General features: G+C 39.6%; 2 protein-coding genes and 1 pseudogene across 4 annotated transcripts in view; 2 read left to right on the top strand and 1 right to left on the bottom strand.

The window, feature by feature from the left end:
* The first annotated feature begins 236 nt into the window (after window positions 1–236).
* Window positions 237–12,826, top strand: LOC105424614 (uncharacterized). 3 transcript variants are annotated; one of them, XM_089084158.1, is made up of 6 exons: window positions 237–519; window positions 947–1,046; window positions 1,748–1,867; window positions 3,132–3,306; window positions 3,669–3,788; window positions 11,524–12,826. In XM_089084158.1, exons 2-6 carry the CDS (start codon window positions 987–989, stop codon window positions 12,384–12,386), a joined length of 1,338 nt encoding a protein of 445 aa, XP_088940284.1. In that variant the 5' UTR covers window positions 237–519; window positions 947–986; the 3' UTR covers window positions 12,387–12,826. The 3 variants fall into 3 exon arrangements, with proteins under 3 accessions (XP_088940284.1, XP_088940283.1, XP_011633223.1); XM_089084157.1 differs by having other exon boundaries at window positions 238–506; XM_011634921.3 differs by lacking the exon at window positions 237–519 and adding an exon at window positions 544–771.
* Window positions 12,827–13,596: 770 nt separating this feature from the next.
* LOC105424612 (paired box protein Pax-6) overlaps window positions 13,597–27,811 on the bottom strand; it is a 65,192-nt gene continuing 50,977 nt past the window's right edge. The window contains 4 exon segments of the mRNA XM_089084156.1: window positions 13,597–15,714; window positions 16,456–16,766; window positions 17,322–17,608; window positions 18,916–19,175. Of these exon segments, the coding sequence (XP_088940282.1) occupies window positions 15,620–15,714; window positions 16,456–16,766; window positions 17,322–17,608; window positions 18,916–19,175 (953 nt within the window). The 3' untranslated portion in view covers window positions 13,597–15,619.
* On the top strand, window positions 19,671–27,134 carry LOC148934738 (uncharacterized; annotated as a pseudogene).

Below are 27,811 nucleotides of genomic sequence, written 5' to 3'. Positions count from 1 at the left end.
ATATTTATTTTTTTATATTTCTAAGCTGTATTGGCTTATTAATTAAGTGTATTATATTGCTCCATCGGGGAACATTTTATATTTAATAGCAATTATTTCTAAGAGAAATGAATAATATTCTCGAGGAAATTTTTCACTCTGCAGCGGCAGAATGAAAAAAAAAAGGAATTTGCACTTTTGAACGGGCCGCTGCAATTGCGATTGGCGACGGCGGTGGCTGCAGTGACCGCAGTGCCGCAGCGATTGGCAGCAGTGTCGACGAGCGGAAGCATCGTGCTGCATCGTGGAGCGACGACGGATCGACGGGACGGCACGTACGGCACGTCGACGAGGTGACCGACACCAACACCGTCGAAGCCCACCGAGGGAAGGACCAAGCGACTCACGTTCGAGCGGATCTTACGCGTGTGGCAAAGCGCGAGGCGGCCGAAAGGGGGGAAAAAAAAAAAGGGAAAACAAAAAGAAGAGAACAAGGAGGTCACCGTGGGATTCGCGGTCGAGTGTGTGTACGTATACACGGTAATGAATAACACACGGGCCTCGCGTTATAAACCCGTAGAAAAGGAAAAAACGGCAGAGCGGATTGTCGGGGGACGGTCCCCTCTCGGTGTTTGTTGTTATTCGCGACGTCGATTTGAACGGTCTCGTCAGTTTGGCCGTAGCTCCGACCGCTTCGCGTAGCCCGTAGAAATACCGTGTCTCCGAAGAGCGAGCGTGTGCCAGCCTTATTACGTTGTCGCAAACTCGTGCAATCATGTTCCGGACAAAATGGTAAAAACGATCTTTTCTCGTTCGTTCGATCGCATTCCAACCGTACGAGAGAAATTTGTTACTCCCTCCCCCTCCCCATCCCTAGATCCTCGCCTTCCTGGCGGCACGATGCTCCCGCTCGTCGACACGACCTGACGGAGCACGTAGTTAGAGAACTTTTGATTTCTGTTTTCAGCAAGGAGCACGATCACTCGTCGTTCTACAAGTTCTTACAAATGGAGCACAACCATAAGAATCTGGACTGCTACTTCTTTTACTATTCCACGTGCAAAAAGGTAAGCGGCGGCCGTCCACGGCTCCCCCTCCCCCCTCACCCATGCCGGTCGCGTTCGCCCAATTCCGAGTCTGATGTTGCTTCGAAAGTGCGCGACAATGGTCGTACCATATTGCTCGGACACGGACACCCTCGCCGAGGTTAGGTCGGCCATTTTGATACCATGTTGACAGGAATTTCCGTTCTCGAATTAAAGTTCAGATACAAATGACACCTGTCCTGTCGGGATTTTTGCTAAGTTCAGAGGAGAATCCTAAATTATTTAATGACTTGCGTGTGAATTTTTTTTTATCGTTTTATGTTACAACTCTCCGTTCATCACGTGTGAATACTTTGCAATATATTGTGTAAAAACAAATATTTGATATTTCTTTTTTTCTTACGTTTAACATTGATTTATTTTTTATCTTGATGTATATGATGTAGTTACATCAAGTTGAATTGTGACAACAATATTCATGGTGTTTGTGAATTTGTTCATAAACGAATAAATGATTCTTCCGAACATCCATAATTTATATTATCTTATTTGAATGATAATATTGATACACTATTGATATACTATAATTGATATACTTGCAGTATTGACAATGTAATTTGGCACTGCAAGTCTGCATATTATCAAATTTACTCTCATAAATTATGATATTTAATCTGTAATTTTTCAACAATTCTTATATTTTGTCTATTTTGTTTTTGCAGGGCGACTTTTGCCCATATAGACATGAACCATCTGCTCTGGGTTGTGAAACTATGTGCACATACTGGCAGCAGGGAAATTGCCTTAATGAACATTGTAACTTCAGACACATGGAATTAAAGGTAAGTATCCTTTTTGTACAATAATATTTAGCATTTGTCAAATTTTAATGTTTTTTTGCAAATCAATTGTATAAGCTTTTATTTAGAGAAATTGCTTTGCTCAAAATTGTATAACAATGCAATATTAAATATTGCAATATTAAATATTAATTTATATAAATCTTTGAATAGATTACCATTCACTAATTATTTCTTTACTTAACTTTATTTAACTTTCAATGCTTTGAAACATCTATCTTAAAAGTGATATGTGAGATGAAGATTGGAATAAACCCAATGATTATAAGTTAATCAATTTCCATGCGTCATCTCACATGTTCAAAGATATTACTATTATTAAAATATTAAGATATTACTATTATTAAAAGTCAGATAAGAAATGGACTAAGAATTATTTGTTTATAGCAAGTTTTGAGAAATGATTTACCATCTGTTTTTATTATGATTTATGATTTGCCTAATTGTTGTTGTATTTTGAATTTCGTTAAAATAAAAACTTATTTTCTTTCTTATTATATAAGTATTTATGTAATATCTTCGATTTTATTCCTTAGCCTACAAAACTTCAAATGTTTATTATCTGGTCCTCACAGAAAAGAATTTGTAGTTTCCCGATTTGGAGAATAGACATAGATTAATATGAACTGACAAGCATAAATGTTCAAACAAAATTGATATATAAACATCTGCGTTTAATGGCTTGTACTAATCTGTATATTCAAATAATTTTTAGAACATTTGCAATAATTCATATAAAATATGTCAAGTTACATAATGTGATAAATATCGCACAAACATCTGTGCTTATCAATTTATATTGACCTATATTATTCTTGTTTAAAACACACATTTTAAATTTATACATAAAAAAATAACAGTCTGCTACTTTGCATATTAATAACGCTTTATTTGATTTTATCATTGCGGCAAGAAAGATAAATTATTTGTTCAAGTTATACATCTTTCTTTTTAAGTGACAAAAAAAGCTACTAAATTTTAATGTTTCAAAGATTTATTTTATTTATTATTAAGAGAGTTATGTTTTATAATATAAAACAATAGATGATTTTTATTAACAAGATATGTATAACTATCTTTTTATTTTATTTTCTATAATTCTGCTTAAATAAATACAAACGGTTAAAAATTAAAATATGTATTATGTCAACTGATAGTGCTGTCAGTGATATTTAGTTAGGTTATAAAATTTAACAATTAGAATAAAATTTTGAAAAATAAAATTTGCATTATTTTTTATTTGTAGAAAAATCGTAAGTCAATTCCTTGTTATTGGGAAACACAACCTGGAGGATGTAGAAAGCCACATTGTCCATTTATGCATACGAGTCCACGCACTATTACTGGTGATCCTATTAATCCTGTGAAGACCACAGAAGTAGCAACAAAATCTCCGAATCAAGAATGGCTAAATCGTCAAGGTAGATAAATTTTATGCTAAAATTTGATTAACTTGAGTAATAGCAATTACTCAGGTATAATTTTAATTTAAAAATTTTTATTTAACGTAAAGATTTACAAATTATTTTATAGTTGTAATTATTCGTGAATTATTTTTGTTTTAAAATCTTGCAAACAAAGATATTAAAATTATGTGTAAAATGTTAAAACGATTTTATTTATAATTTTTCTTAAAAATTAAAGATTACGTTTATTTAGAATTTTATTTAGAATTGATAACAAAGAGCAAAATAAGATAAGATAAATGTGATAATAGATTATCGCGCCTATGGTAATATGACGCACGTGGACAAGTATGTTTACAATTTTTTATTTCATAAAGATGACCCAAAATATGACGGCAGCAGTACTACTGAGTCGGACCAAGGTAGAGGAAACAGCGAAGCTGGTAGTTTTATTGGTAGTCCCGCCGTCGATCCTCTCATCGTCAAATTCGAAGAAGGTATGAGGCTTTACTAGCCCCCCCGTCCATCTTTCAACGTACATTATCTTACGTCAGCTACTCTCTCTCTACCGCCTAGCTTGCAAACGAATATGAATCTCCCGAACGCGCTCAATATCCCAAAGAGCCTGACAATTCCCAATAGTCCTAACAGTCTTAACATTCCCAGTAACATCAGCGTCGGAAATAATCTAAACGTCCCGCCAACGAACTCGCAGTCCTCTCCCTGCCATCACACGCTGTCGTATCCGCCTCATCAACAAAATTTACACTCTCACTCTCCCGGTCAATCTTTGTCGTCATTACAAAATCAACAGAGTTCCTCTCTTCTCCAGCAACCACCGTACACCTCGATTCATACACAGCAAACCCCGCAGCCTCAAACCTCCCGATTCCCATTTCCATTTCTTGGTATAACATCGTATAGAAGGTTTTAAAATCGACGAGAATTGTTGTAGCTTTTGCAACGATGTATGTATGGTTTTCCTCGTCCATCAGTCAGCAACAGAAAAATACTTTCGAATAATTCACGAACCGTTAAAATCTTTCACATTTCTTTCGATTAGATTGCTCCGAATTGATCCTATTATGCATACAGCTAGGATTAGATTCATTTAGATTCATTTTGCACAGAAAAGAAAGAACGATGAGTTACTACGAAAGTATTTTTCTGCATGTGAAAAATTGTATATTAATATAATTCTGTATATCTTTCTAGTAGAGCGAAAGATACGTAGCAAAAAAAGTCTTTGTGTCGATCTTAGCATAATGTTTAATTTATGGTACTAGTGCATTCCTGACACATAATCAACCTCCATTCTTTCTAATTTTTGTTTCGTAACATAGATCGATCTAATGAGTAACTAATGCGTAAAAATATTCACGCATACGTCAATATCGTAAGTTGTAAAGATGATGTGATTCTATTACATTGATTGCTCTTACTGCATTACGATCATTTACGTTTATACGACTTACCATACGCACGCTCATTTACATTCGTACGATATTCGTGTGTTGTCACGGGAAAGAGGGATAAAAAATGCAATATTTATAGATCGAATCGATGCTTTTTGAAAATTGGCATTTATCGGTAATTTCACGTAATATGATCATGAAAGCACAATCGCGTATATTAATCGATATACCTTGCACTCGTGTTACCACAAAAATTTAGTAGTGAATATCAATTTTTGCAGGGGCTGCTATATCTAAACTTTGCCTAAATTAGCCCTCTAATCGCCTATGGCTATCTTTCTCTGGCTGCGGTGTGATCGGGCTCGAATTACCAGAATGGTCTAAGTTAAGAAAAAAGAGGTTCAAGTGTCTCCGTCATATGCAGTAAGATCGCGAAAGCGAGAACCGTGCTAGACGAAGAAGAAGATAGCTATGGGTCGCCGCTTTACCACACACACATACATACAGACAATTTTTTTGCATTCATAGATCTTGCTCTTAGTTGCGAAAAGCAGGAATTTAAATGTTAATCGAGTATTAATAACACGACGAGTAAACCCTGCTGTTTTTAAGTTTGCGTCTTTGACAAGAGTGTTCAGCATTTAGGAAGTCTATTTTAAATATCACTCCCGGATGCGGACTTGCATTACATCCCGAGCGTGGCCGATCAAAGAAATATAAAATATTGTACGTAGTATAAATCGGACTAGCCGACGTGTATACATCTGTTCTATTAGAGCAGAAAGAAGGAAGAAAGGAAAGAAACTTGTACATTTTTCTGTCGGTCACGTCTTGGGTTGAAATAGGTGCAATGGCGTATAGTAAAAGATAATTGAAATATTTATGCCTGAACCAATCAACGCATATATGCTTTCTTTGTTGTCGCATTATTATGTGTGAGATTGTAAAAGAAAAAAAAAAGAGGAAGAAAAAGAGAAGTGCGCGCGCGCGCGCGCGTGTGTGTGTGTGTGTGTGTGTGTGTGAGAGAAAGAGAGGGAGAGATTGGGCGAGAATGAGTGAATGATTGTAAGGAGTGACTAGTAAAAGGGTGTAGAGCGGAGAAAAAGAGAGAAAGGGGTTTAATGAACTAGTAATATTTGCGCGCGAATTCGTGTTTGAGGTTTAAACAGATTCCAACCGCGTCCTTAGCCTTGTGTTTTACGCGTGTACGAGTAACAATGCCTTCATATGTTTTGGCTTCTCACGTGAATTAGAGAATTTCGGGACGGCGAAGATGGGATAATGACGCGCGATATCGCGCTTCACACAGAGCCTCTGCATCTGCGCCGAGCGATAATTACGCAAATTTTCGTAGGCCACGATAATTCCCGTCGTACAATCATGGGGAAATTAAAGAAGAATTGAAGAAAATAATAAAGCGTAGATTTAAAACTATATAAGTCGAACGTAATCCTTTTGACGCTTTGAGAGAAAGAGAAATCACGTTCAACGATTCGGCTTCGAAGCTTGCTTTCTACGTGATAATATTAAACGCGAAGTCGTTTGTCGTATATCGAGTAAGAATACACAATTATCAGAAATATACATATTATATTGATTCACGTTTCACGAGTTTCCGTATAATAATAGGATATTAACTGTTGATTGAGGCGCTGAGAACTAAAATTAAGGGGTACAGGTTTACAAGAAAATTCTAGTCGAATGCCGATGATATCGTATAAGCAAAGAATTTCGATTCAAACTTTTGCTTTTATTTTCACTAAAAAAATATTTCTTTCATGTGTTCTCAACGCCTCAATTGTTCTGATATATCGCGCATTTGATATTGCGGGCCTGTTAGGCCGGCACAAGATTTAAAAAAAATGCTCTTATTCGTCATGTTATTTATCATATTAATCTTGCACTGATGAAAAATTTTATAATCGAGGAAAGTATAGTGAGGGATAAGGTACAACGTGACGGTCTTTTACAATAATAAAATTGCGTCACGGCCGAACGAAAACCGGAAGGAAGGACGCAAGAAGACATTGAGGAGAAATAACGTAAATCATTTATAGGGAGGCCCTGCCAGTTATCCCGGGTTTCCAATAGCGAAGCTTTTTTGTTTTTCGAATCAATGGTGCGTATGATGACATGATAAACTAAATGATGTAAGAGGCCAACGTTCTATAAAACACGTAGGCGAAAGAGAGAGCAAAATTATGAAATTTTATGGGAAAATTTTTGAAACAATTGAGTTGAGTGAGCATGAGTATGTGTAATAAGAGGTAATCATAGATAGTTGAGTGAGCATGTAATATGAAGTGATAAGAGAGAAAATGAGAGAAAGAGAGAGAGAGAGAGAGAGAGAGAGAGAGAGAGAGAGAGAGAGAAAGAAAGAAAGTGAATGAAACTGGGAAGAGAAAGAAGGACCTCAAATTGAACGTATACACATCACACGTGTCGCGTATTTCCGCATGAAATACGCGATGCAAATAGGAAACTAATAATTTTTCTTATGCATATAATGTTTTACACATATATATTATATATTTAACTGCTACACAGGCATATATATATATATTTATGAGATCATTGCTGATGTAGATACGCGTTCATCTTTCTTGGAATACTCGTGTGATCAGCTTCCGCTCATCGATTCTCCGCGTAAGATCGCGAAGTATTTTGGGCGACGAGGATTTTGTGCCTTCAACCATGTGGAGTCGCCAATCCATTTTTGTCTCTGCGAGAAACATCAAGCATGGCGTGTGCATTTCTTCTTACACTTTTAAACAGGCATGAAGACACGAACGCAAGATAGATTTACACGTTTCGTCTTTGCACAATCAACGCGAAAAACAACGCGCGAGTCTTCCAAGAAAGGACGGACGATCGAACTCGATCGCGAGGATCTACAAGTGATGCGTGTGAATCTGATTGCGAGGATCTGCCAATTATGCGTAAAAGAGGATCGACAAGAACACACGGAATATATGACTGCATCGCGAGTTTGAAAGGGGCGGAAAAGGGTGGCAATGCGAATGCGAGAGATGCGATAGATTGAACGAAAGGGTGAGAATGTGTCCTAGAACAGCGTGCGTGCGAAAAATGTGAGACAGATAGTGTGAAAAAAAAAAAAAAATAGTAAACGAGGCGTAAAGGATCACAGCGGCGGTTCCTTCCGCCGCCTTTCGGCATAGGGCTTCGTCCGCGCGAAGTAGCGTCTCGAGAGACGAAATCGTGATCCGCGCGGCAGATCGTGGATCCGTGGATTACATTTAACGTCTATCCGCAGCTATTAACTGTATCGGGGAGGCTAATCAGGATCGAGGGATCGCGACGATCCCGCTAGATCGGCGACGATGACGCGCGAGCTCGCCCTCGCTCATCCGCAAGTTCGTGCGCCGATCGTCGCGAGGTCTCGCGGCTGTAAAAATCGCTACGGGCGATTTTTCGTACGAGCCCCGAGTACGAACGTTGTCTTGTTGTCTTTTGTCTCGGATGTGAGAGACGCCTCGTCTTCGAGGACATGTTCATCGGCTACGGAACGAACACGGATGTTCCTCTTCGCGGATGTCGCCATGACCTATGCGGCCCCCGTATTAACTTGCCCGCGTGCGTGTGCGTCTTCTCTTCGTCCGAGTTGAAGAAAGACAACAAACACACACACACAAAAAAAAAGATAGAGCAGAGATTATTATATACATATATATATATTACATATTATATATATAAATATGTTACACGCGAAGAAAGGAGGCGGTCGCGTGTAACGCGATCCTCTCACCCCTCGATCTACGTTTCCGTAAGATCATTGTTTTCTAGCGATTTGTTAATTTGATTTCTGTCTGCGACAAATTTTTATAGACAGCGCAGAGAAGCGGTCGTCGTCGTCGTCATTGTACGTGTGCGTACCTCGTCTCGCGGTTATCGATATCACCGACGCTCTCTCGCATTCAACGGGAATGGATCACCGTCGCAGTTCTCTCATTGTAACTCGCAAATCTTTTTACAAACAAATCGCGACGATCGCGATAAATCGAGACGGTTCGCGTGGGGAGATCGCCGGAATGCGAGATGCGTCGGTGCATAGTCGCGAGCGTGTAAGAGCGAGCCGAGCGAGTGAGAGAGGCGGCTTTTCAATCACCCTCCCCCATTTTTCTTCCGATCTTTCCCGTATTGTCCTCCCTCCCTCCCTCCCTCCCTCCTTCCCTCCTTCCTTCCCCCCCTCCTTCCCTCCCTCCTTCCCTCCTTCCTTCCCCCATCGACGACGTTTCCTCCCGCTCGAAGTCTCACCAATAGATCTGAATGACTGCCTCTGATTACTTTGTATCTTTTTACCTATGTCCCCTGACTTCCCTCGTGGTATCATCTCGCGACATCGAGATTACCCCCTCATTGGCCCCCGTTTGCGCGCGCCAATCAAGTCGCGAGTTGATCTCTTTTTTTTTTTTCCTCGGCCGTGCGCGCGACCGAAGCCCCGCTTCTTCACGTTCTCTCTTATCGTTATTTCTTCTCGTTAATTCTCTTTTCAGTTCTCCCTTCTATATGTATTTTTTTTTTATTTAATTTTTATTATTACTTTTCTTCCCTCCCCCCCTAACGTGTTTTGCGCTCCCGTGCGCGGCCTCGGTCGCGTCGCAATCACGCGACGAACTCCGGACTCGTGTAAAGTCGACGTAACGACTCCTCGTGGACGGCGTCCTCGGTCCCGCGAACCTCCTCCCGGCGCCTCGATGCGATCGTTCGGGAATCGTCGATCTGTCTCGTGGACGAGCAACAGACGTCCGCAGCGCGGACGAGACTCTCGGGAGCTCTCGCCGAGGACGATTCGCGGCACCGGCGAGGAGAACTCATTCCCGCGGGAGTGGGATCGAAATAGACGGTGTGGGGGTGAACAGACAGATGACGAAGATAAGAGGACGATAAGGACGTCCGCGGTCGTCATTACGTCGACTCAAAATGACGGCGCAGAAATGCGTGTTCGTTCTGCTTCTCTTGTCTCGAACGCGAACGATAAAGAAAGAGAGAGAGAGAGAGAGAGAGAGAGAGAGAGAGAAGATTTAAAAAGAAAAGAAAAAAAAGAGGAAACGAAAGAGCCTTTTTTCTCGGCCGACCGTGGACGGCCGAACGTGGAGAGGAGGAGAAAGATTGATTATATGCTAAAGAGTAAGCGATGCGCAATTTAACTATAATGAATTGATGTAAGCGAATGGAAAAAAAATCGATACTTTTCATTGAGATGATATCTGGATTTCAATAAACTTGATACCTCGAAACTATTCGGATAATCGACCCGGAGAGCGAGCGGTATTACCGGTAACCACACGGTGAAAACTTTGCCACCGGCGCTACCGGTGATACTCTCTTCTCGATGGGGCTTCTTATTTCACTTCTTCTCACTGATTCCAATAACCGCAGTTCCGTTCGTCTGCCGATTATGTCGGAAGACTCGTTCAATTCAATCTGCGAATTTTTTTTTATTTATTTATGGTCACGCCGACAGATTTTGCCGCGCGTTTTTTCTGGATCGACGACGATCAAGAATACGGACTTGTTATGTAAATCGTTGTACAAGTAAGTATTATCTGTAACTGTGTTCGAAGTGTGAATCAAACCAGTGTCGACGATGAAAAGTATTGCCGGAAGTATTTCGCGGAATCCCGAAACCAGCAGCGCAGAAGAGACTTGCGGGGAGACCGATCCTGAACTGATAGAAGTAAGAGCAAAGGAAAGATTTCGTATTTTGAAAGAAGTGTATGTACGTATGAAAGGAGAGAGAGAGAGAGAGAGAGAGAGAGAGAGAGCGAGTGCGTGCGAGAGAGAGAGAGAGAGAGAGAAAGGAAAGATAGTCAAGCATAATCGCTCATCAGCTAAACGTATGTATAAAATTATAAATATACACAAATATGCATACGTAAGAATATATATTTTTGTTTTTTTTTTTTTTTTTATTTGCGTAAGATGGGCGATTACCTCCTTACAAAATCGAGATGAGACACATGGACTAATTACATGTGATTATTAAATGGAGTATCAATTAATATTACGGATGATGAAAAAAATACTGTAAGAGCGTTTCTATTATACAAAACATTGATGTTACGGTGAGTTACGACCGGATGAAGGAATTTATGGACATAAATAAAGATATGAAATGAGAAGTTCGAAGCTAAAATTGAGGCTGAAACAAAGACACGACCGAGATAACGAGGAAGCCAGCAAGGATTGACTTGGAAATTAGATACGATTTCAAGAACGTTCGGAAAGTGACATCGTTTATGAAAATTGTTTTGAATTTCGCGCTTCCTCTGGACGTGAAATGTGTGGACTTATTATACAAAGTTCGGAGAGCATCTAGAAACCGTTGCGATTGACCGCAAAGAAAATCTGAGAGAGGCACGCTATAGATCCCAACTCGATTATTCTAATTTCCGTTTGCACGAAGTAAGATTAAATTAAATCCATAATTTCTGAAGAATATCATGAATATCAGATAAGTAATAGACAGAGATTATCGAGATCGTTAATCGACAGGCAATTTGGTGATGTAAAATATGTACACACACACATATATATATATATATATATATATATATATATATATATATATATATATATAGGAAGAGAGAGAGAGAGAGAGAGAGAGAATGCGATAAAAAACTCAAAGGGAGAAAGAGAGAGAGAGAGAGAGAGAGAGAGAGAGAGAGAGAGAGAGAGAGAGAGAGAGAGAGAGAGAGAGAGAGAGAGAGAGAGAGAGCTGGTTGCGTAATATTAACCGTCATCCAAGTGACGTCTTCGGTTATTTGACCCATCATTCTTCGTATGTTTCTTCCAGAATCCGATAACGAAAGTGCACCGTCGCCGGTAAAGTCGCAGCCCAAGATACCGTATTGCAAGACGTACGAGCAGATGAGACTTGAAGAGATCCAAGCGGAGAGTGCGGCTTATTACTCGTATGAAGCCGGCAATGATGAGCTTTATCAGCGACAGGTTGGCAAGACGACCGGGACTAATCGATGGGTCAGTACGAGCCCGTCGGGAGTCGGGAAAGACGAGCCGACAACGGAATTGAGTTTCAAGGTGTTGAGCCTGGAGGAGATTCGACAACGAAAGAGAGAAAGAGAGCTGGCTGTTAAAGCACTGACAGGTACGACGTCCGTTTTGGAGTCGTCTCTATCGTCGACCGAGACGAAGGGCGTGAAAAGGCGCTCGATTGAAGAGCAAGGTGACAAGGAAAGTACTAGTCCGACGAAGAAGTGCAAAGTCAATTCCGTCAAAGCTGGCCAGCCTGTTGCCAAGATACGACCGGTAAAATTGCGAAGATCTCTAAAGATCCTTTCGACGGAAACCGATACGCAATCGTGCAAAGACGCGGTTGCGGATGTATATAGGGATAATCAGAATGATCAGACGTCTTATCGCGAAAGACTGGAGAGCGACGAATTAGTTAACGCGAATAGAAGGGTTGGCGTGGAGATTAGGTTGTGTGATAGCAGCACGAACGAGGAAAAAACCCAGACGCAGCCGGAGCAAATGACGGAGAATTGGAAGTCGGTTGCCACGTTCACGGCGGAGGACATCATGAACACCGCGTTATTGGATGTCGGTCAGCCCTATACGCAAACTGATGAGGAGTACCTGAGACTGGACACATCGTCCGATGACATTATGCGGGATATCGAGGACTTGCTCAAATAGAAAAGCGCGATTTGAGCGATTTCAAGCGAATCCATGCGAATAAATGAATGCCCAGTGCGCATTTCTTTCTTGCATAATGTTTAAGAACATTTTACATAAAAATAATTTGTATACTTAAGTAGTATACTTAAGTAGTTGTACAAATGCTGATTATACAAAGGTCACTGTCACGCGAGAAATGGTCGTTATGATTTATAAGTTATCTATAGACGATTATTCAATCAATCGTTAATATTGAAGTTTCATTGTTACCTTAACTTTAACTAGTAAATCGTGTTATATCACATTATGTCATATTCCTTTCATTACGAATTGGAAATTATGCATTATTTTTAGTATTTACGTTAATTTGCACTTTTTTGCATGATCTCGGATCTTGTTTTTTTTTCCTTTTCCTATGTTAGGAATCTGCGAAAAATTGCAATAATGAATTACAGATAAAGACTTACGATGTGCACGTATAAAATAAAATTTAATAATCGGACTGGTATAGCTTCTTTTTAAGAGACTACGAAATGCATAATAAATTTTTTTGTAGATATGTCTAAATGTAATAATAAAAGAACAATATAGCGTGAACTCATTTCAATATCTACATTTATGCATGTCTTTACATCTGAAAAATTAAGCACTTAAACCGAATCGAACACGTATCTATTATATATATATTTTTTTTCATATCCTGAAAGCATTTCTTTTTGTATCGATTTGTGACAACTATAATAATATTATTAAAATATTTATATAAAATAGTTATCGCAACTTGATATCATATATATGTGATATATATGATAATAAATTCATGATTATGATTTGAAACTTATATGATAATGATATTGTTATATGATGATTATGTAAATGATATATAACAATATATAGTTACATAAAATTATATAATGATATTATACTATATACTGTTGCACTTTATAATGTTAATTATATCCGCTGGCTGAACCCTTGGATTACTCCTGCTATACTTAATAATTCTCTGATTTAAGACATAATTTTTTAAGTAGGTCCAAATGATTAAGTGTGTGCACTTTTTGTACCATCCGCGTTTGTATTAACAGCTTTTATTAATTACAATCAGTACAACTTTGTCTGTTGTTGATTTGAACTTATCCACAAGTGTTCTTTCAGAAGAAATCCAGGGTTAAACCGCGGCAGATCGCAATGGATGATTTCTAGTGAGGATTTAGAGAATACAACATTGTCTTCGAGTGTAAATTAATTATTAAGTCGAAATAAATATACAATTGTTACATTTGCAAGGTAAAACGATGATCTCTTTCTGCTTGTATCCCGCTTTCCATTATTCCCTATAAGTGATTCAATTGGACGACAATGCAGGAAGGATAAGTACAAACATGAGTTATCGGATCGAGGAAGAGAAAGGAGAGGGAGAATGTGAAAGAGAATGAACACGTTCGGGAAGGAACTGCGCTTGATTTCTAATAGGAAATCGCACGATAATTTTTTTTTTTATATTCATTTGCTCGACAAAATCAACGTTCCGTCCATGTTAGACAGCGAGACAGTTAGACTCTGGCATAGCCTCCTGTGATATCAAAGTTGATACAATCGGGAGTGCGATTGTTACACACGCTAGGATTTCGCAAATAAATTCTCCGATTAGAAAACAAGCATTGAGAGAACTCTCGATTAAATGCACACACTATTTATTTAGAATGAATAATCGTACGCTTAACATACCTGGCCTAAGGGAAATCACAATCGGCATTGTTTCGACAATCCTTCTTTCTTTCTTTATAATTTATCTCGGACCTTGCACAGAATATAAATATTACGAATTGGCTTTTACCAAGTTATTTAGAGAATTAGAGTCAACTATGTATATATTTATATATATATATATATATATATATATATAAATGACTGTCGATACTCTCCTTATGATGTACACACAACAAACGCACGTTTATTATCTCCTGGCACCCTCGTTTGACGAGTATAAATAATAACGTAATATCGACTTAGAAACTATTTTATTTCCTCTCTTTCTGCCTAGTAGAAGTTATACCTACGAAATGTTGCGAATAAAAACTCTCCGCGAGAATTCTCAGGATTTTCTACCCTCTTCGATTTTCGCGCTTTAATTATTTTTACACGAGTTGCACATTGCCGACGATTCGCATTCTTCTTTTTTTGTTTTTTTTTTTTTTTTCTTAATCGCGTCTCACCTCGTCCGGTTCTGTCTCAAAGGTATCAGCCTAGAGGTAATAATTGTACAAATTAAAAACAGCTTACAAACAGAGGGATTGCATACGCGGATGATACTTTCGCAGATTTTCCACCTTGCCGATCATTGATGTATTGTGTCGTACGAAAATCACAGATTGTCACTGACTTGGTGTATCGATACGTCTAACGGTTGTGTGTTCCTACAAGTTACATCCTAGTGACCGACAAGTTACATCCTAGTTGGATCCTGATATGACATCGAAGTAAAAAGGGAAGGTGTCTCTTCGCGCATTACGATTTACCAAACGCCGTTAGTAAAAGTGCGGGGAAGCAGCATTAATCGTTCGTCTATGATAACAGTGAGGGACATGATCGGGAAAGTGTCGCGATCGCAAGTGTGAATAAACAATTTTCTGCAACGGGAGCTTGATTTGATTGAATGTGTGTGAGATAAGATTCATCATTATACAGAAATAATCGCTTAATCCGCCTGTAACGCAACGCCGCAATTATGTATTGCGATTACACGAGCACTACGTCGATTTATCGTCACACAACAATTTACACAAACGGAATCGCGATAGAGCTAGATTTCAATTAAAAATTAAGTTCCTTGCCGTCGTCGAAGATACCTGAGATCTTCGTGTCTCGGATGATCTCCATCGGTAAGCGCCAGCGAATTCGCGCGGTGATGTTTCCGCAAAATTTCCCGGAACAATGCGCTCGCCTGAAAAGAAAAAGATAACGCGAAAGTAGCGGACGCGAATACGGACAGATCAAACTGGTTTCCGCACGGAACTTTGGCTTGAACGAAATGCACGGGAACGGTTAGCTCACTTCGATTTATCCTACGGAATAGTCGCGCGCGCGTGCGCGATCGATCATAACGCCGGGATTTCCCGGAGATTTCTTCTGCGGATCCCCGCGGAGATCGCACGACCGTTTTTCCCGTACGCAAGGCGGACCATAAGCTAAGGAGATGAAGAAGCTCAAGTCTACGGAGACGAGGTCGACATCGACGACCACCACGGTCACTGCAGCCTCGGTGACCAATATTGCGCTGCCATGTCGGGTGCCGGTTGACCTGGTACCGCGATTGGCACACTCACGCCAGGTGATATTAGACCTGCAAGAGAACCCATGGTATTCTATTTTAGTTTTGCATAAACATAAAGTATGCGAGAATTGTACATGCAAGCTGCAATCTCAACGAAAATTTAATATCTCAAATTAGTTTTTTTTTTTTAATATATTATACTATATATCACTAGATGTGATAAAAAGTGGATAACAACGAACGTTTAAAAAAGCTACTGATTTTTTTTTTTAAATGTTATACGTGTGTGTTACTCTTTTTTTGTCTTTATTTATTAGAGTATTATTTCAGCATTTCATTAAGGGATAAATAATGTAACGCGAAAGACGCGTGAGATCAAGTGGTCTCGCCTTTACCGTATCCCGAGTAAGATAATAACGGCAGGGTGAACAGTATGTTTGCAAGAAGCACGACAATGTCTTGTCAATATAGATTGCACATCGAATCTACCAACAACCTCTACTATTCGCTAACTACCGAACAGAAACGAGAAGCGCTCAGGCGGCTAATGTGGGCGTACGGACATCGTGAGGTTAGATCGCATTTGTAGTACTGATGCTCATAAAGCGGCAAGGGCGGGAGAGACGTGGGGGAGGGGAGGGAGGGAGAATGCGATCGGAATCGTCCGGTCGAAGGGACGAAGGGGGAGCGACAGAAGCGTGTATAATCCATTACCGGCGGGCTCGATAGCGTGTTATCCATGGTAGCCGTAGTAGTAGTCCATCGGCTAGAGTGCAAGCAGCGAATGCAGTGAGTGCGGTAGACACTCACCGGTCGAGCTGGCGTTCTGATTGTACTGATTGAGGCTCGCCGCGTGGTAGGGCTGCGTGGGGCTGCAGGTGGGCCTGGCGCCGTAGCCAAGGTGAAGGGGCTCGTAGCTCGGCGGTCTCGCGACCCCGCACGAGTAGCCGTTGTCCCGTTGCTGGAGGCACGCGCCGGGGCTCGGTCCTACGGTCATGCCCACGGTCATGCCCATCGGGCTCATGCCACCCCCGGTGGACAACGAGGACATGCTACTCGTAGTGTGCTGATTCTGCTGGCTCGCGCCCGACATCGTGAAGCTCGGCATCGACGTCATCGGGCTGCAAGAGAACGACCTTTCGTCACGTGTCTTTCGCGCGACTGTCTTCACGAAGCGGAAATAATCATCTGCGAAGGGCGACACTGACATTGTTTCGTTCAAGTTGCAAGTAGCTTGAACGAAGACGTTCGTTAAACCCTTTGCGAAATTATAAATTCTCGTGAATGAATGAGTGAGAAATATCTTGCATCTTTGATTTCATCCGTTCGCCATCCGAATACAATGTGAATCGAAAAATTCTTATTGTCTAGCATTTATGGGGATTCCAAGAGTACAGACTTTACTGACTGTTTGTTACATCGTACATTGATGTGAGTTCTTAAAAGATCACGTGAAGTGAATTCAGCTCGATTTGGAAATATTAAAGATGACCGAGAGTTATTTTATTAGAACGAGCGATATAAATAGCGATATAATTTTAATTGTTATTTTAAATATTATGTTATTAACTTTTTCAAGTAAATTGAGTTGAATTAAGAATAAAATTAATCATTAGACTGACTGCATTCGGATAGCTTAACTTTCAGGAATCAATTTTTTCGCGCCTTGTTCTTACCTATACGAATCGGGCATGCTGGGTATCCCGGGGTACACAGTGGGCGCGAAACCGTGATGTATTCTGGGGGGCGAAGGTGGTGCCTGCGGAGGTGGCTGGCCCCCAAGTATCCCCGAGGGTGGCGGCGGCGTCGGGTGGCCAGCACCCACCAAGTTCACGCTGGCAGTGTGTTGCTGTTGTTGTTGCTGTTGCTGCTGTTGCTGCTGCGGCGGTGGCGGATTATCCCTCCGTTGCGTGCGCAATTTCTCCTCACGCCGCCACTTGGCCCGCCGATTCGAAAACCAGACCTGAGTTAGTGAACGAGAAGACAGACGAAGATACAGGTCAATCGCTAGGCTACGGATACTTTCGTATCGGCTGACAGTCGATGGATGAAACAAACGATTCGAAGATCGGACAGTTGCGAAGATCTCTTAATCAAATAATTCGTCGTCGTAATTAATTTTCAAATCGCCAATTGTAATTTTTTTTTATCTGATGTTATGTGATAAAATAATGGACCTGTATATGCGCGTGAAAATGACACAGAATCACTGGTTGACATTGATTCTTAATGGGAGTGACACAAGATATCGATTATAAAATATAAATTAGAATAATGAAACTACAGCTATAAGAAATGTTCCTCCTTCAAAAGTTGCCAACTGCTGTCCTTACACAACCATGACTACAAATTCAAAGCGTTTTAAAATTAGAAAGCACAATAGACTTTCATACCAAACTAGAATAAGTAACGAGAAGCAAATCGTTAATTAAAAAATTCACCATGCCTTACAATCCAGTAGGCCTATTCTGTAACTTTTAACGATAATACATATAACGTGATGTAAGAATTACAGAATAGGTTCTCAGAAACGATAATTAACTTAAAATAAGATAAGAGACCATCATGTAAATAGAATAACAAAATAAGTTATTGTTTTACAGTATGGTGCAAAAGATCATAAATGAGTACATTTTTCATAACTTGATAAATGTTTACTATAGTCATTTTTTCGTCGATACAAAAATCGAATTATTTTTATTATTTATATTCTACAGTCTCAATTATTTTACACTCAGAGAAAATAAAATAGTTCCAGCAATTAAAATAATAACTGAAATTTTATATAATATTCGCAGATAGTTTTATAAAGAATACCATAGGAAATGAAAAAAATATTATAAATTATCAAAATATAATTGTGGTAACAATTGTAACATTAGCATAACTTTATGAATTGTATGAAACTAAATAATAATAAAATAACAGAATAATTAAAATATATTCTATAGCCTTTACACAAATATATTTTTTCCTTAAGTAAACAAGTCTTTTTAATCATTTATTGTTATAATACACATGATATATCAATAATATGTTTTTTTATTAATTAAATTATTATGTATCCCTTCTATCTCATTCTGTTATATATTTATAAACGACAGTTTTCTTATTTTATATAATTTAATCTTTTCTTATTACAACTTCATAATATATTCTATTTTTTTTTTCAATTTAATTGCTGGTGCTGTTTTTTCTCTGAGTCTATATGTATCCATTTTTAAATACGCGTGAAAAAAAAAACTGTGCGATACTGCGCTGAATAGTCACCTGTATTCGCGCCTCCGGTAGGCCGATCTTGCTGGCGAGTCTTTCTCTGGCGAACACGTCCGGGTAATGCGTCCTTTCGAACTCCTTTTCGAGCGCGTCGATCTGCTCGTTACTGAAGCTCGTACGATTCCTCTGCAGCTTCCTCTTTAGACGGAGACGCGCCTGATCGTCGTCGGCACCACCCGACACGCTGCCGGCATTGCTGTTGTCACCCCCGCTGTTTGTCTCGTCCGAGTGCGCGCCACCCTCGAGCTCGGTTACTGTAATAATAAAACGCATCGTGCACCATTATCAACGTCTTTCGCACGAGCGGCTATTATCTCGGATAATCTCGAGTCTTCTTTTAGTATGTTATAAGTTACGATAATTTTCATGCTAAGAATTTTTTTTATGGATCAAACCTCAAAGATAGAATCAGATTTATTATTATTGGCTTACATCATCAAACGCAAGGCTTATATTTCCAGAACTTTAAGAAGTATCTATATCTATTGTAATATTTTTAATATCGAATATTAAACATTGTAACTCTTGATTTAGTCCTAAATTCATTCTAAGATGGAAAAACTTACATCGAAAAAAATTTAAAGATGTGCTTTTGTTGAAATTAAGATTAATAAAAAAAAAGCCACAAGTTGCGGGATAGTGGCTTTTGCTAGAGTGCGAATAAGCGTATTATCTTTTCTAAATCCATTCGCGATATTGTCGAGTAAGTTAATTCTTGCCAGAGATCCTTCCCGACAAGAAGATAGGCGATGTATTATCGATGTCAGCGTGCGTGATAACGCCGCACACGATTTGGGGTTTCGCGATGCTTACCCCGCCCCCTCTCGTCCTCTCCCCGCAGTTTTCTTATATCAATTCCTACGCGCGCTCGCGCGTGTGTATCCTGCGTGTGTAAGTGTGTATTTGCGTGTACGTATGTGGACGAACGGGCGGTATAGGCAGGCGTCGCCGGGTGAACCTTATCGTCGGTTTCTGGGTGAGCGCGTCGAGGCGTCACCGGGCTCGCTACGACGACGGTGAGGGGGACGGCGAGGGTAGAGCGAAAGGAGGACGAGGGAGGGGTGGAGGAAGCTACAGGCAAGGGGGTGCCCGATAAGACGACGGGCGTCCCGACGCCAGTTGCCGGCCACCCCCACGAGATACGCCACTGTCATTCCGCGACTACCTCCTCTCCGCCTGGAGAAACCCGAGTCAGAGTCTGGCTCGATGTGACACGTGACACACTGCTATTATTGGCTCCGTTATATTCTATGTAATCAATTCTGTTCTATATATTTTTACATATATATCGCTACAATTGACGATAAAAAGTCATTATTTGTTTGTCTCCCCTTTTGATTGGATTTGAATCATGTTTCATATAATTTATTATCTTCTGTCTGTGTAATTTTATATACGATTAATACGATAAGGAATTATTTCGCTTTCTGTTTATTGACCTTGATCATACAATTATTTATTGACGCATCGTTTGATGCTACTCTTAGGGTTCGAATCGTTTAATTAATAATCGTTTAATTTTCTAAAATAATTTCGATAGATTAAAAATGGAAAATACTTTTTGTCTTTTCTAAAAGTATTATTTGTCTAAAAATATTATTTTGTATAAGTTGCGATGTAATAACAGATTACAACGAAATTTCGGAGAAAAATATATTATTAATATAAGAATAATATGAAAAGCTTGTTTTTCATATTTTAAACGGAATATTTTTCTCCGAAAAATTTCGTTGTAGTCTGTTATTACATCGCAACTTATACAAAATAATACTTTTAGAAAAGACAAAAAGTATTTTCCATGCACTGTTATTCTGCATTATTTTCGAGTTACGAAGCGACGACGTTAAGTAGTTGCGAATAACTATTAAGATTGCCGATGTCATTGTGAGATAGCTTATCACGCTTTCCATATATGATGTCAGATTACAAGCGCCCACCGGAACTCGGGGATAACGAAAACGTCCGTAATAATCGTCGTATAAGCGGCAAAACCCGGGATACAACCTCCTCCTCCTCCTCGAGTCACCCCTTCGTTTCCTCCTCCACGTGACTCGTTCGAGGAAGTAGCTGGCAGACGGCCACGCTAGTAGCGGCAAAGTTCTCGCGGCTCGGTAGGGTTGGTTGCCACGAACTTCCACCCCCGGCGTACCGAGGAGAATCGAGTGCGACGTTGGCGTACAAGTTCTCCGGCCCCTAGTCTTTCCCCCTTCCCCTCCTCCCCCCGAAATTCCCCCACGACTTCTACGTCCTCCTCGCTGCCAGTTCGGAGTTGCTCCTTCGTGCACTGCAAACGATATCTTTAGGGGCGGCCCCCCCCCGTCAGTATCTGTACGGCGCGGGGTTAACGCTACGAGGGTGTCTTAAGCGGTAATTAAAACCGCCTTATCCCTCCCTTCTCTCCCCGCTCCCCGTCTCCCTCCCCGTTTTCCCCTTCCGTCCTTCCGTCCACCCCCCTGCGGAACTCGAGGAGCAACTTCGGGCCTTCGCGGTTGCTCGATCTTGCGTCTTTACTATCACGGGGCCAAGTCGCGCTCATCGCTTTCTACGCGAGTACTCGCAAGTTTAACGTCGACGCGGAACTCGAACGTTTAAGGGGAGGATCTGCTGTATAAGCATATAGAAATACTGGCAACACGATCAACCGTCAAAAATATCTATATCTTTTTTTGTACCTAAACCGTTTGATGATTATTCCCTATTGTGTAATGTATTATAATTAAATTTAAAAAAAACACTCTTAATGTATCACAGCTTGTTTAGAATAAGCTTTTTTTTAGTTGCAAAATCTTGGAGAGTTAGCGGGTAAACGATTAATGCAGACAAAAATAATTGATAAATCTTCAGCGATAATTATTGTATTGTATTAATTATATAATAATTATTATATGTATTGTGTTGAGAAAATATTAGTAATAACTGTATTGTTTTGAGAAAATATTCTATTCGTATAATGTCAAATAATACATCAGACTTTTACAACTGACATACATTGATTAACATTTATTTATTGAGAAATTGCACGCGAATAATAATAATAATTATTATTATAGGAAAACAATTTGATTGATGATTTACATCCCTTTTTCAGTTATTCGACATAGTCATACATAAATTATTGTCCCAAGCTTTTTAGCTACGAATTATACGCTTGTATCTTTTAATGAACTGAGACTCTAAATCTCAGAGATCCTAAAAGTGTCATAACTCTAAATATGTTTACGCGTTCTGCCGCGATGAACGAATAGGAACAGAAAGAGAGAGAGAGAGAGAGAGAGAAAGGGGGAGGGGAAGAGGGAGAGAAATAGGAGGGTGAAAGGGAGAGGAGAGAGAAACCCTCCTAAAGCTCATCTCTGTACTAAAGAATGTTCGGAAGGTAGGAGCTAAACGGGGGACCATTTTGCCCATGGAGGGGAATCCACGCCATCCAGGCAGCTTCTCGTTTCTCCCCGGTTTCTCCCCCTTCCCCGTTTCTGGCCCCAACCAGATCATTCGTATCTTCCTTCAACGAATTATCCACCAACCGGGACTGCCGTGCGTTCAAGCGTGATGGCGGAACTATTCGAGGTTTAATCTACCAACGTTGTCGCCAATGCATTCGATATATTCTTTCGATATTTTTTTTACGCGTTATTGTTGACAAAGTTTTTGCAATTATTATACACATGGCTTAGACCAAAAAAAAAAATATATATATATATATACATATATACATATATTTATGAGGCTGCTTTGATAACAATCAAAATTAGTAAAAAGTTGATATTTATAAGATACAATAAATTTTTCATATCTATTATCACTAATTATATATTTCAATATTTATTATATAATTCAAATATCACACACACACACACACACACACACACACACACACACACACACACACACACACACACACACACACACACACACACATTTATGCTAAAATAATTTAATCAGACTCTTATATTTTGGATAGAAGAATCATTATTTTTCTTAACTAATTTTTGCCAGTATATGTATATATATCAGAATTAGAGAGAGAGAGAGATTTTACACTTTATATTTTTTGTTTTATCTTTCATTAAATTACTACTATCACCTCAAATTCAAATGGTATCACGTGTTTCTTATTGCTTGAAAGTTTTATAAAATCGGAACTGAGATGATTTGCAATCGTTGGAGCGCGACGCATCTTCAAGCGGGAATACGAGGAACAACGTACGATTCGTAGTCGAGTGGACGATTGACGGGCAAGAGGAAGGGTGTTTATTAACGTCGATAATGGCAGTGCGCACTTAGCTAAACGCTTTAAAGACCGCGAGAGAACGGCATTGTGCGCGAACGTGCGCGGCCGCGACAATACCACCGCGCTTATTGCGAGTTCACGGCATTGTGACGGGCGTATCGGTAGTTTACTTTCAATCGTCGCGCGATCAGGTCGAAAGAAAGGATCGTCGAATGCAGCCGGTAAGAATAACAAGACCGGAGAAACAAAAGATCCCGAAGAGCGGAACAATTTCGGCTGCAAACTAGGAGAAAGAAGGATAGCAAGAGATTTTCTCTCTCTCCTCTCCTCCCCCCTCTTCTCCCTCTTTTTTCTCTCGAAAGTTTCTGTTACCCACGTGCCCTTCTGACTCCACGAGAGTCACCCGAACGAAAGAAATAAAAAAATAAAAAAGAAAGAAAGAAAAACACTCGGTAAGGGAAGACCCTTGACTTCGGGGTCTACTACCATCCCCCATGGTCATGGGTAGAGGGACTATTGCGGGATCAAATTCATGCGTCACGTGAGTCGTGGACTCTTGACAACGATCGGAGGAAACAATGCTACACTTACATGACGGAAAAACGCGTAGGTAAACTCGCGCGCGCAGTCTACTCGTGCGTGCCACGCAATTGATTCTCGCCATCGAGATCGAGGAGAAAGAGGCACCTTCCCTCCTCTTTAGGCGAACATAGTGGCGAACGCGAAGTGGCAAGCGGAAAGTGGCCAACTTTCAGACGTGAGCTTCGCCGAGGCGTGATTAACGCGGCATGTTTCGCTAATCGGAAAAGAGAAACGTTTTACGGCTCGTGCGATGAGAGATCAGACCTCTTAAAACTCTACAATAAACGATCGACGCACGCCTAAGCACATTTGTGTTCCACTTTGTGTTCCTCCTCAATGCGCTAATTCAATCTCAAATCACATTTCAAATATGCTTATTGCGGACAAGAACGATTTTATGTCAAATAATGAATTTATTTAAAAGAATTAATTTTTCAAAATTTGAAATAAAATTCAAATATTTTATTAAGATCAGAAAATTCAATTATTTTTTTTATATAAATCTGATAAAATGTAAAAATTAAAAATAAAACAATCTCTTTTTTATTAATGAATTATATTTCAAGTATATTATTTTTAATTGCATAAGCAATAAATATAAAAATATATATAAAATTCTTGGAAGTTGCACTAAAATTTTCCTTTTCTAAATTTTCACCGTCTAATTGATCTTTCGTCTTATATTTTATATATAAATAATTTTATACACAAAAATTTATACAAATTGTTCTTTTAAAGTTATTAGTTATCAACCTTATTATCATTACATAATCCATTAAATCAGCTTTGTATAGAAGATGACAATTTTGATTATCCATTAAGGCACTTTGATTAAATGTCGCGCTTGTAAACGGCATTTTATGGATGCTAAAGTTAATACGGGCAAGATCGGAAGGGCATGCGGAGGGAGGGAAGCCTCTCTCGGATAGAAGAGACCAGATGCACTCCGCGTCGAATGGCGTCAGAATGGCAGCGATGATACAGATGTTACGTGCACGCGATGCTCGCTCAGGCGAATAAGAGTCAACGTCGGCGCGGAAAGTCTGACGGCCATTATTATTAGGGGCCCAGCTAATAACGCGTAATACCAACCGCGGCCGCCCTTTTTTCGTGCATTTTTATTAGCATTTCTACTCTCACCCTACGATAGTTTCCCCTCGCTTGTCGTGTGACGCCATAGGTGCGCGATACACGCGTAAACCAGAGGAGAACGCATCGGGGCACCACCCGTTTCGGTGTGACACCTCGCACCCCTCGGGATGACGATTATCGTTTTTAACCCGACTAGAAAAGCCAGTCGGCGACAATGGCCGGCCATGATGCGTTAGCAACGGCCATCCAGATGTCGTAAAAATGGCGCGAGGGGGGCGGGAATGGTTAAAACTTAGGAAGATGCAGGAAAAAATGTGAGATATAGTCAAACTCGATGGCGTACAAATTAAATAAAACTGTGATGCACACGGACAGCAAATTTCTCAATATAATTATCCGGTTACTTTTATATATGTTTATATAGAGTTAATAATTCGAACCATTATATATTTCCTAGCTGCGAATGAAATATATCATACGTTAAAATTATTAATTTTGTATTACTGAAAAATTATTACTAATTGCTTCAACCTCAGAAAACTGCCAAATATTTTGAAGTTAGTCCGTTAAGTTTAACAAAAACAGGATTTATTAATTAAGAAAAAGTTTACAATATCATATCTCCGCAACCCGGAAAAGATCGCAGAAAAATTGCGAGGGAGTCCCATTATTTTCAGACATGACGATATAAGAGGGATAAAAAAGAATTCACTCTCTTTCTCTCTCTCTCTCTCTTTTGCTGCGAAATTGCTATCGTATTGCTCAAGAGCAGATCGGAATCAGGGGTATAATCCGCTCCGACCTAGTGCCTAATCCTTCGAACAAATTTATTGGATCCTTTATCCCTTAACGCCGAATATGCGCCGAACTTTCGAACGCGCACTTGTCGAAAATGATGTATCTTGCGGATTAGAGACTCGGGTTGTCTTCCAACTGGGACAAATGTTGCGTGACTATGAACATTATGTTATCTGCGAAAAAAGTAAAAGCACGGAATTCGAGAGATGTGATTTTTATTTTCGTTTAAAAAACATAAAAAACATCGTGAATAATGTAGATATGTTACCCGCATTGTTGCAGCTTTTAAATAAAATTATAATTGACAAAATATTTAAACTATAGATATATAGAACACGAAAAGAATAATTTTGTTAAAGTATCTAAAAATTTTCAGATACAAATTTGAAAAAAATTTTGAGCCATCAAAATAATTATATAGAACGTTCAAATTGCTGTAATGTAAAAAGTAATTTTGTAGTATTATCGTCGCGGTTAAGTGTCATACATAATAATTTCGATAGCTCAGCGAAATTATTTTTTTAGATTTGTATTTATTTCTAAATTTATTTCAGCATAATCTTTTTTCCTTTATGTACAAATGCGTAAGGTAAAACAATAATATATGGTCAAAATGATACAAGTGGTACTTCAAGTTAATAAAGCGAGCAACGTAAATGAATTTCCGTCGTGCGATTTATTCGGTTGACGCCATCACGATTAACAGCACCGAGTAATTCGATATAAGGGGCCGTGACAACAGGTCGGATAAAGACGTATTCAAAGAGTTAAAACATTCACCGGCTCGTCGATGACGCGTTTTCCGCACGACGGACGAGTTCCGGGCAGAACGGGCGCTCTCCAGTCGTGTTAAATGGCCGGAAAGAAACGAGGTGTCGACCCCGAGCTGGATTAAAGGCTAAGCGGTGGAATATGGACCGTGCTGGCTGTACCGAGTGTACGCGAAGCTCGCGTGATAGCACGCGTGTGCGAGATATAGACACACCGGTAACCAGTGGTACGTGAACGCGAAGGGGTTGCACGCGTGTTCGACGCACAGTCATTTGCATGTGCGCTGATTTAATACACCCACATCGTACACGTTGATCGATATAACGATGCAACATAGACTCCTAGATTTAATTTTTTTTTTTTTTTTTTTTATAAATTATTTATACAGAAATTGATGTCTCTTCTTTCTCATGAATGAATAACATTAGAATTATACGAGGCGCGCAAATTGATTCTAACTTTAAAGGGGTTAAACAACATTAATGAGAATCTTACGAATTAATCGGGAATGATATTACACAAAGCGCGAAAGCGGAGACACGCGAAGAAATTTGAGAATCGATCAAACGAGCGGACAGACATCAGGATCTGTCAGAGGCCGACACGGGGAAAGCGCGTGAAGTCAAGCAAAGAGGAACGATGCAGAAAGGAAAATATTGGAAACTCCATTAGCGGCGGTGCAACCAACCATACACCGGAATACATAAGCAGCTCCTGTAGAGAACGAGAGGGAGGAAGATGAAGAGAGTACGACGGCGAGGAAGAGGTGGAACGGCTATGGGGATTATTACGCGATTCATTTGTAACATTCTCTCCCCGTTTCTGTAGCAGTTACCACCGTATCTCTCCCTTTCTCCCTCGGGATCCCTCTCTGCCATCTTTGCTTTCAGTTTCGCCCCGACGGAGAGACGAATCTGCCAAATCCTCTTTGCCAAACGTTTTTGCGGTTTTCTCTTTGTTCTACTTTTGCTATCTTTTTATTTTCTGATAAACCTTCTCGCGCATAATTTGAATTTAAATGTCAGTTTGCATTTAAGATTTTTTAATTTTTTATTTAAATCGTCGCGCGGAATGATATATATGAGTCAAATCCTGTTAAATGCACATTTTATTAAAAAACGGTACTTTCACTTTATTGAATTTATTTCATAAGGTTTGCTGAGCAACATGGAATTTGTTTTTCATTAATAAAAATGCTGTCAAAGCAATTAAAAAAAAAACTTTTCTCGAATTAAATTTCATCAAATCAAGGTAAGAAATACACTCAAATTGGACTTATTAAATTTCCATTGCGGACAGCAGGATAAATTGCAAAAGTCTTGTCATATACAAAGAGTAGACATAAATTACCCAAGTAGAAAACAAATCAGAAACTAGTCAGAAACTGGCCAAGAATTCTGATTACTAGCCAGTATCTGG

The sequence above is a fragment of the Pogonomyrmex barbatus genome, unplaced genomic scaffold (genome assembly GCF_055798465.1).
Source record: "Pogonomyrmex barbatus isolate J1 unplaced genomic scaffold, ASM5579846v1 scaffold8, whole genome shotgun sequence".
Taxonomy (NCBI): domain Eukaryota; kingdom Metazoa; phylum Arthropoda; class Insecta; order Hymenoptera; family Formicidae; genus Pogonomyrmex; species Pogonomyrmex barbatus.
Note: the sequence above shows the minus strand (reverse complement) of the source record. Positions and strands in the feature narration are given on the sequence as shown.

Excerpts from the sequence above, each read along its gene's own strand:
- LOC105424614 (XM_011634921.3), top strand. Across the intron at positions 1,868-3,131 it reads TCAGACACATGGAATTAAAG|AAAAATCGTAAGTCAATTCC; the intron begins GTAAGTATCCTT and ends TTTTATTTGTAG. Across the intron at positions 3,789-11,523 it reads CATCGTCAAATTCGAAGAAG|AATCCGATAACGAAAGTGCA; the intron begins GTATGAGGCTTT and ends TGTTTCTTCCAG.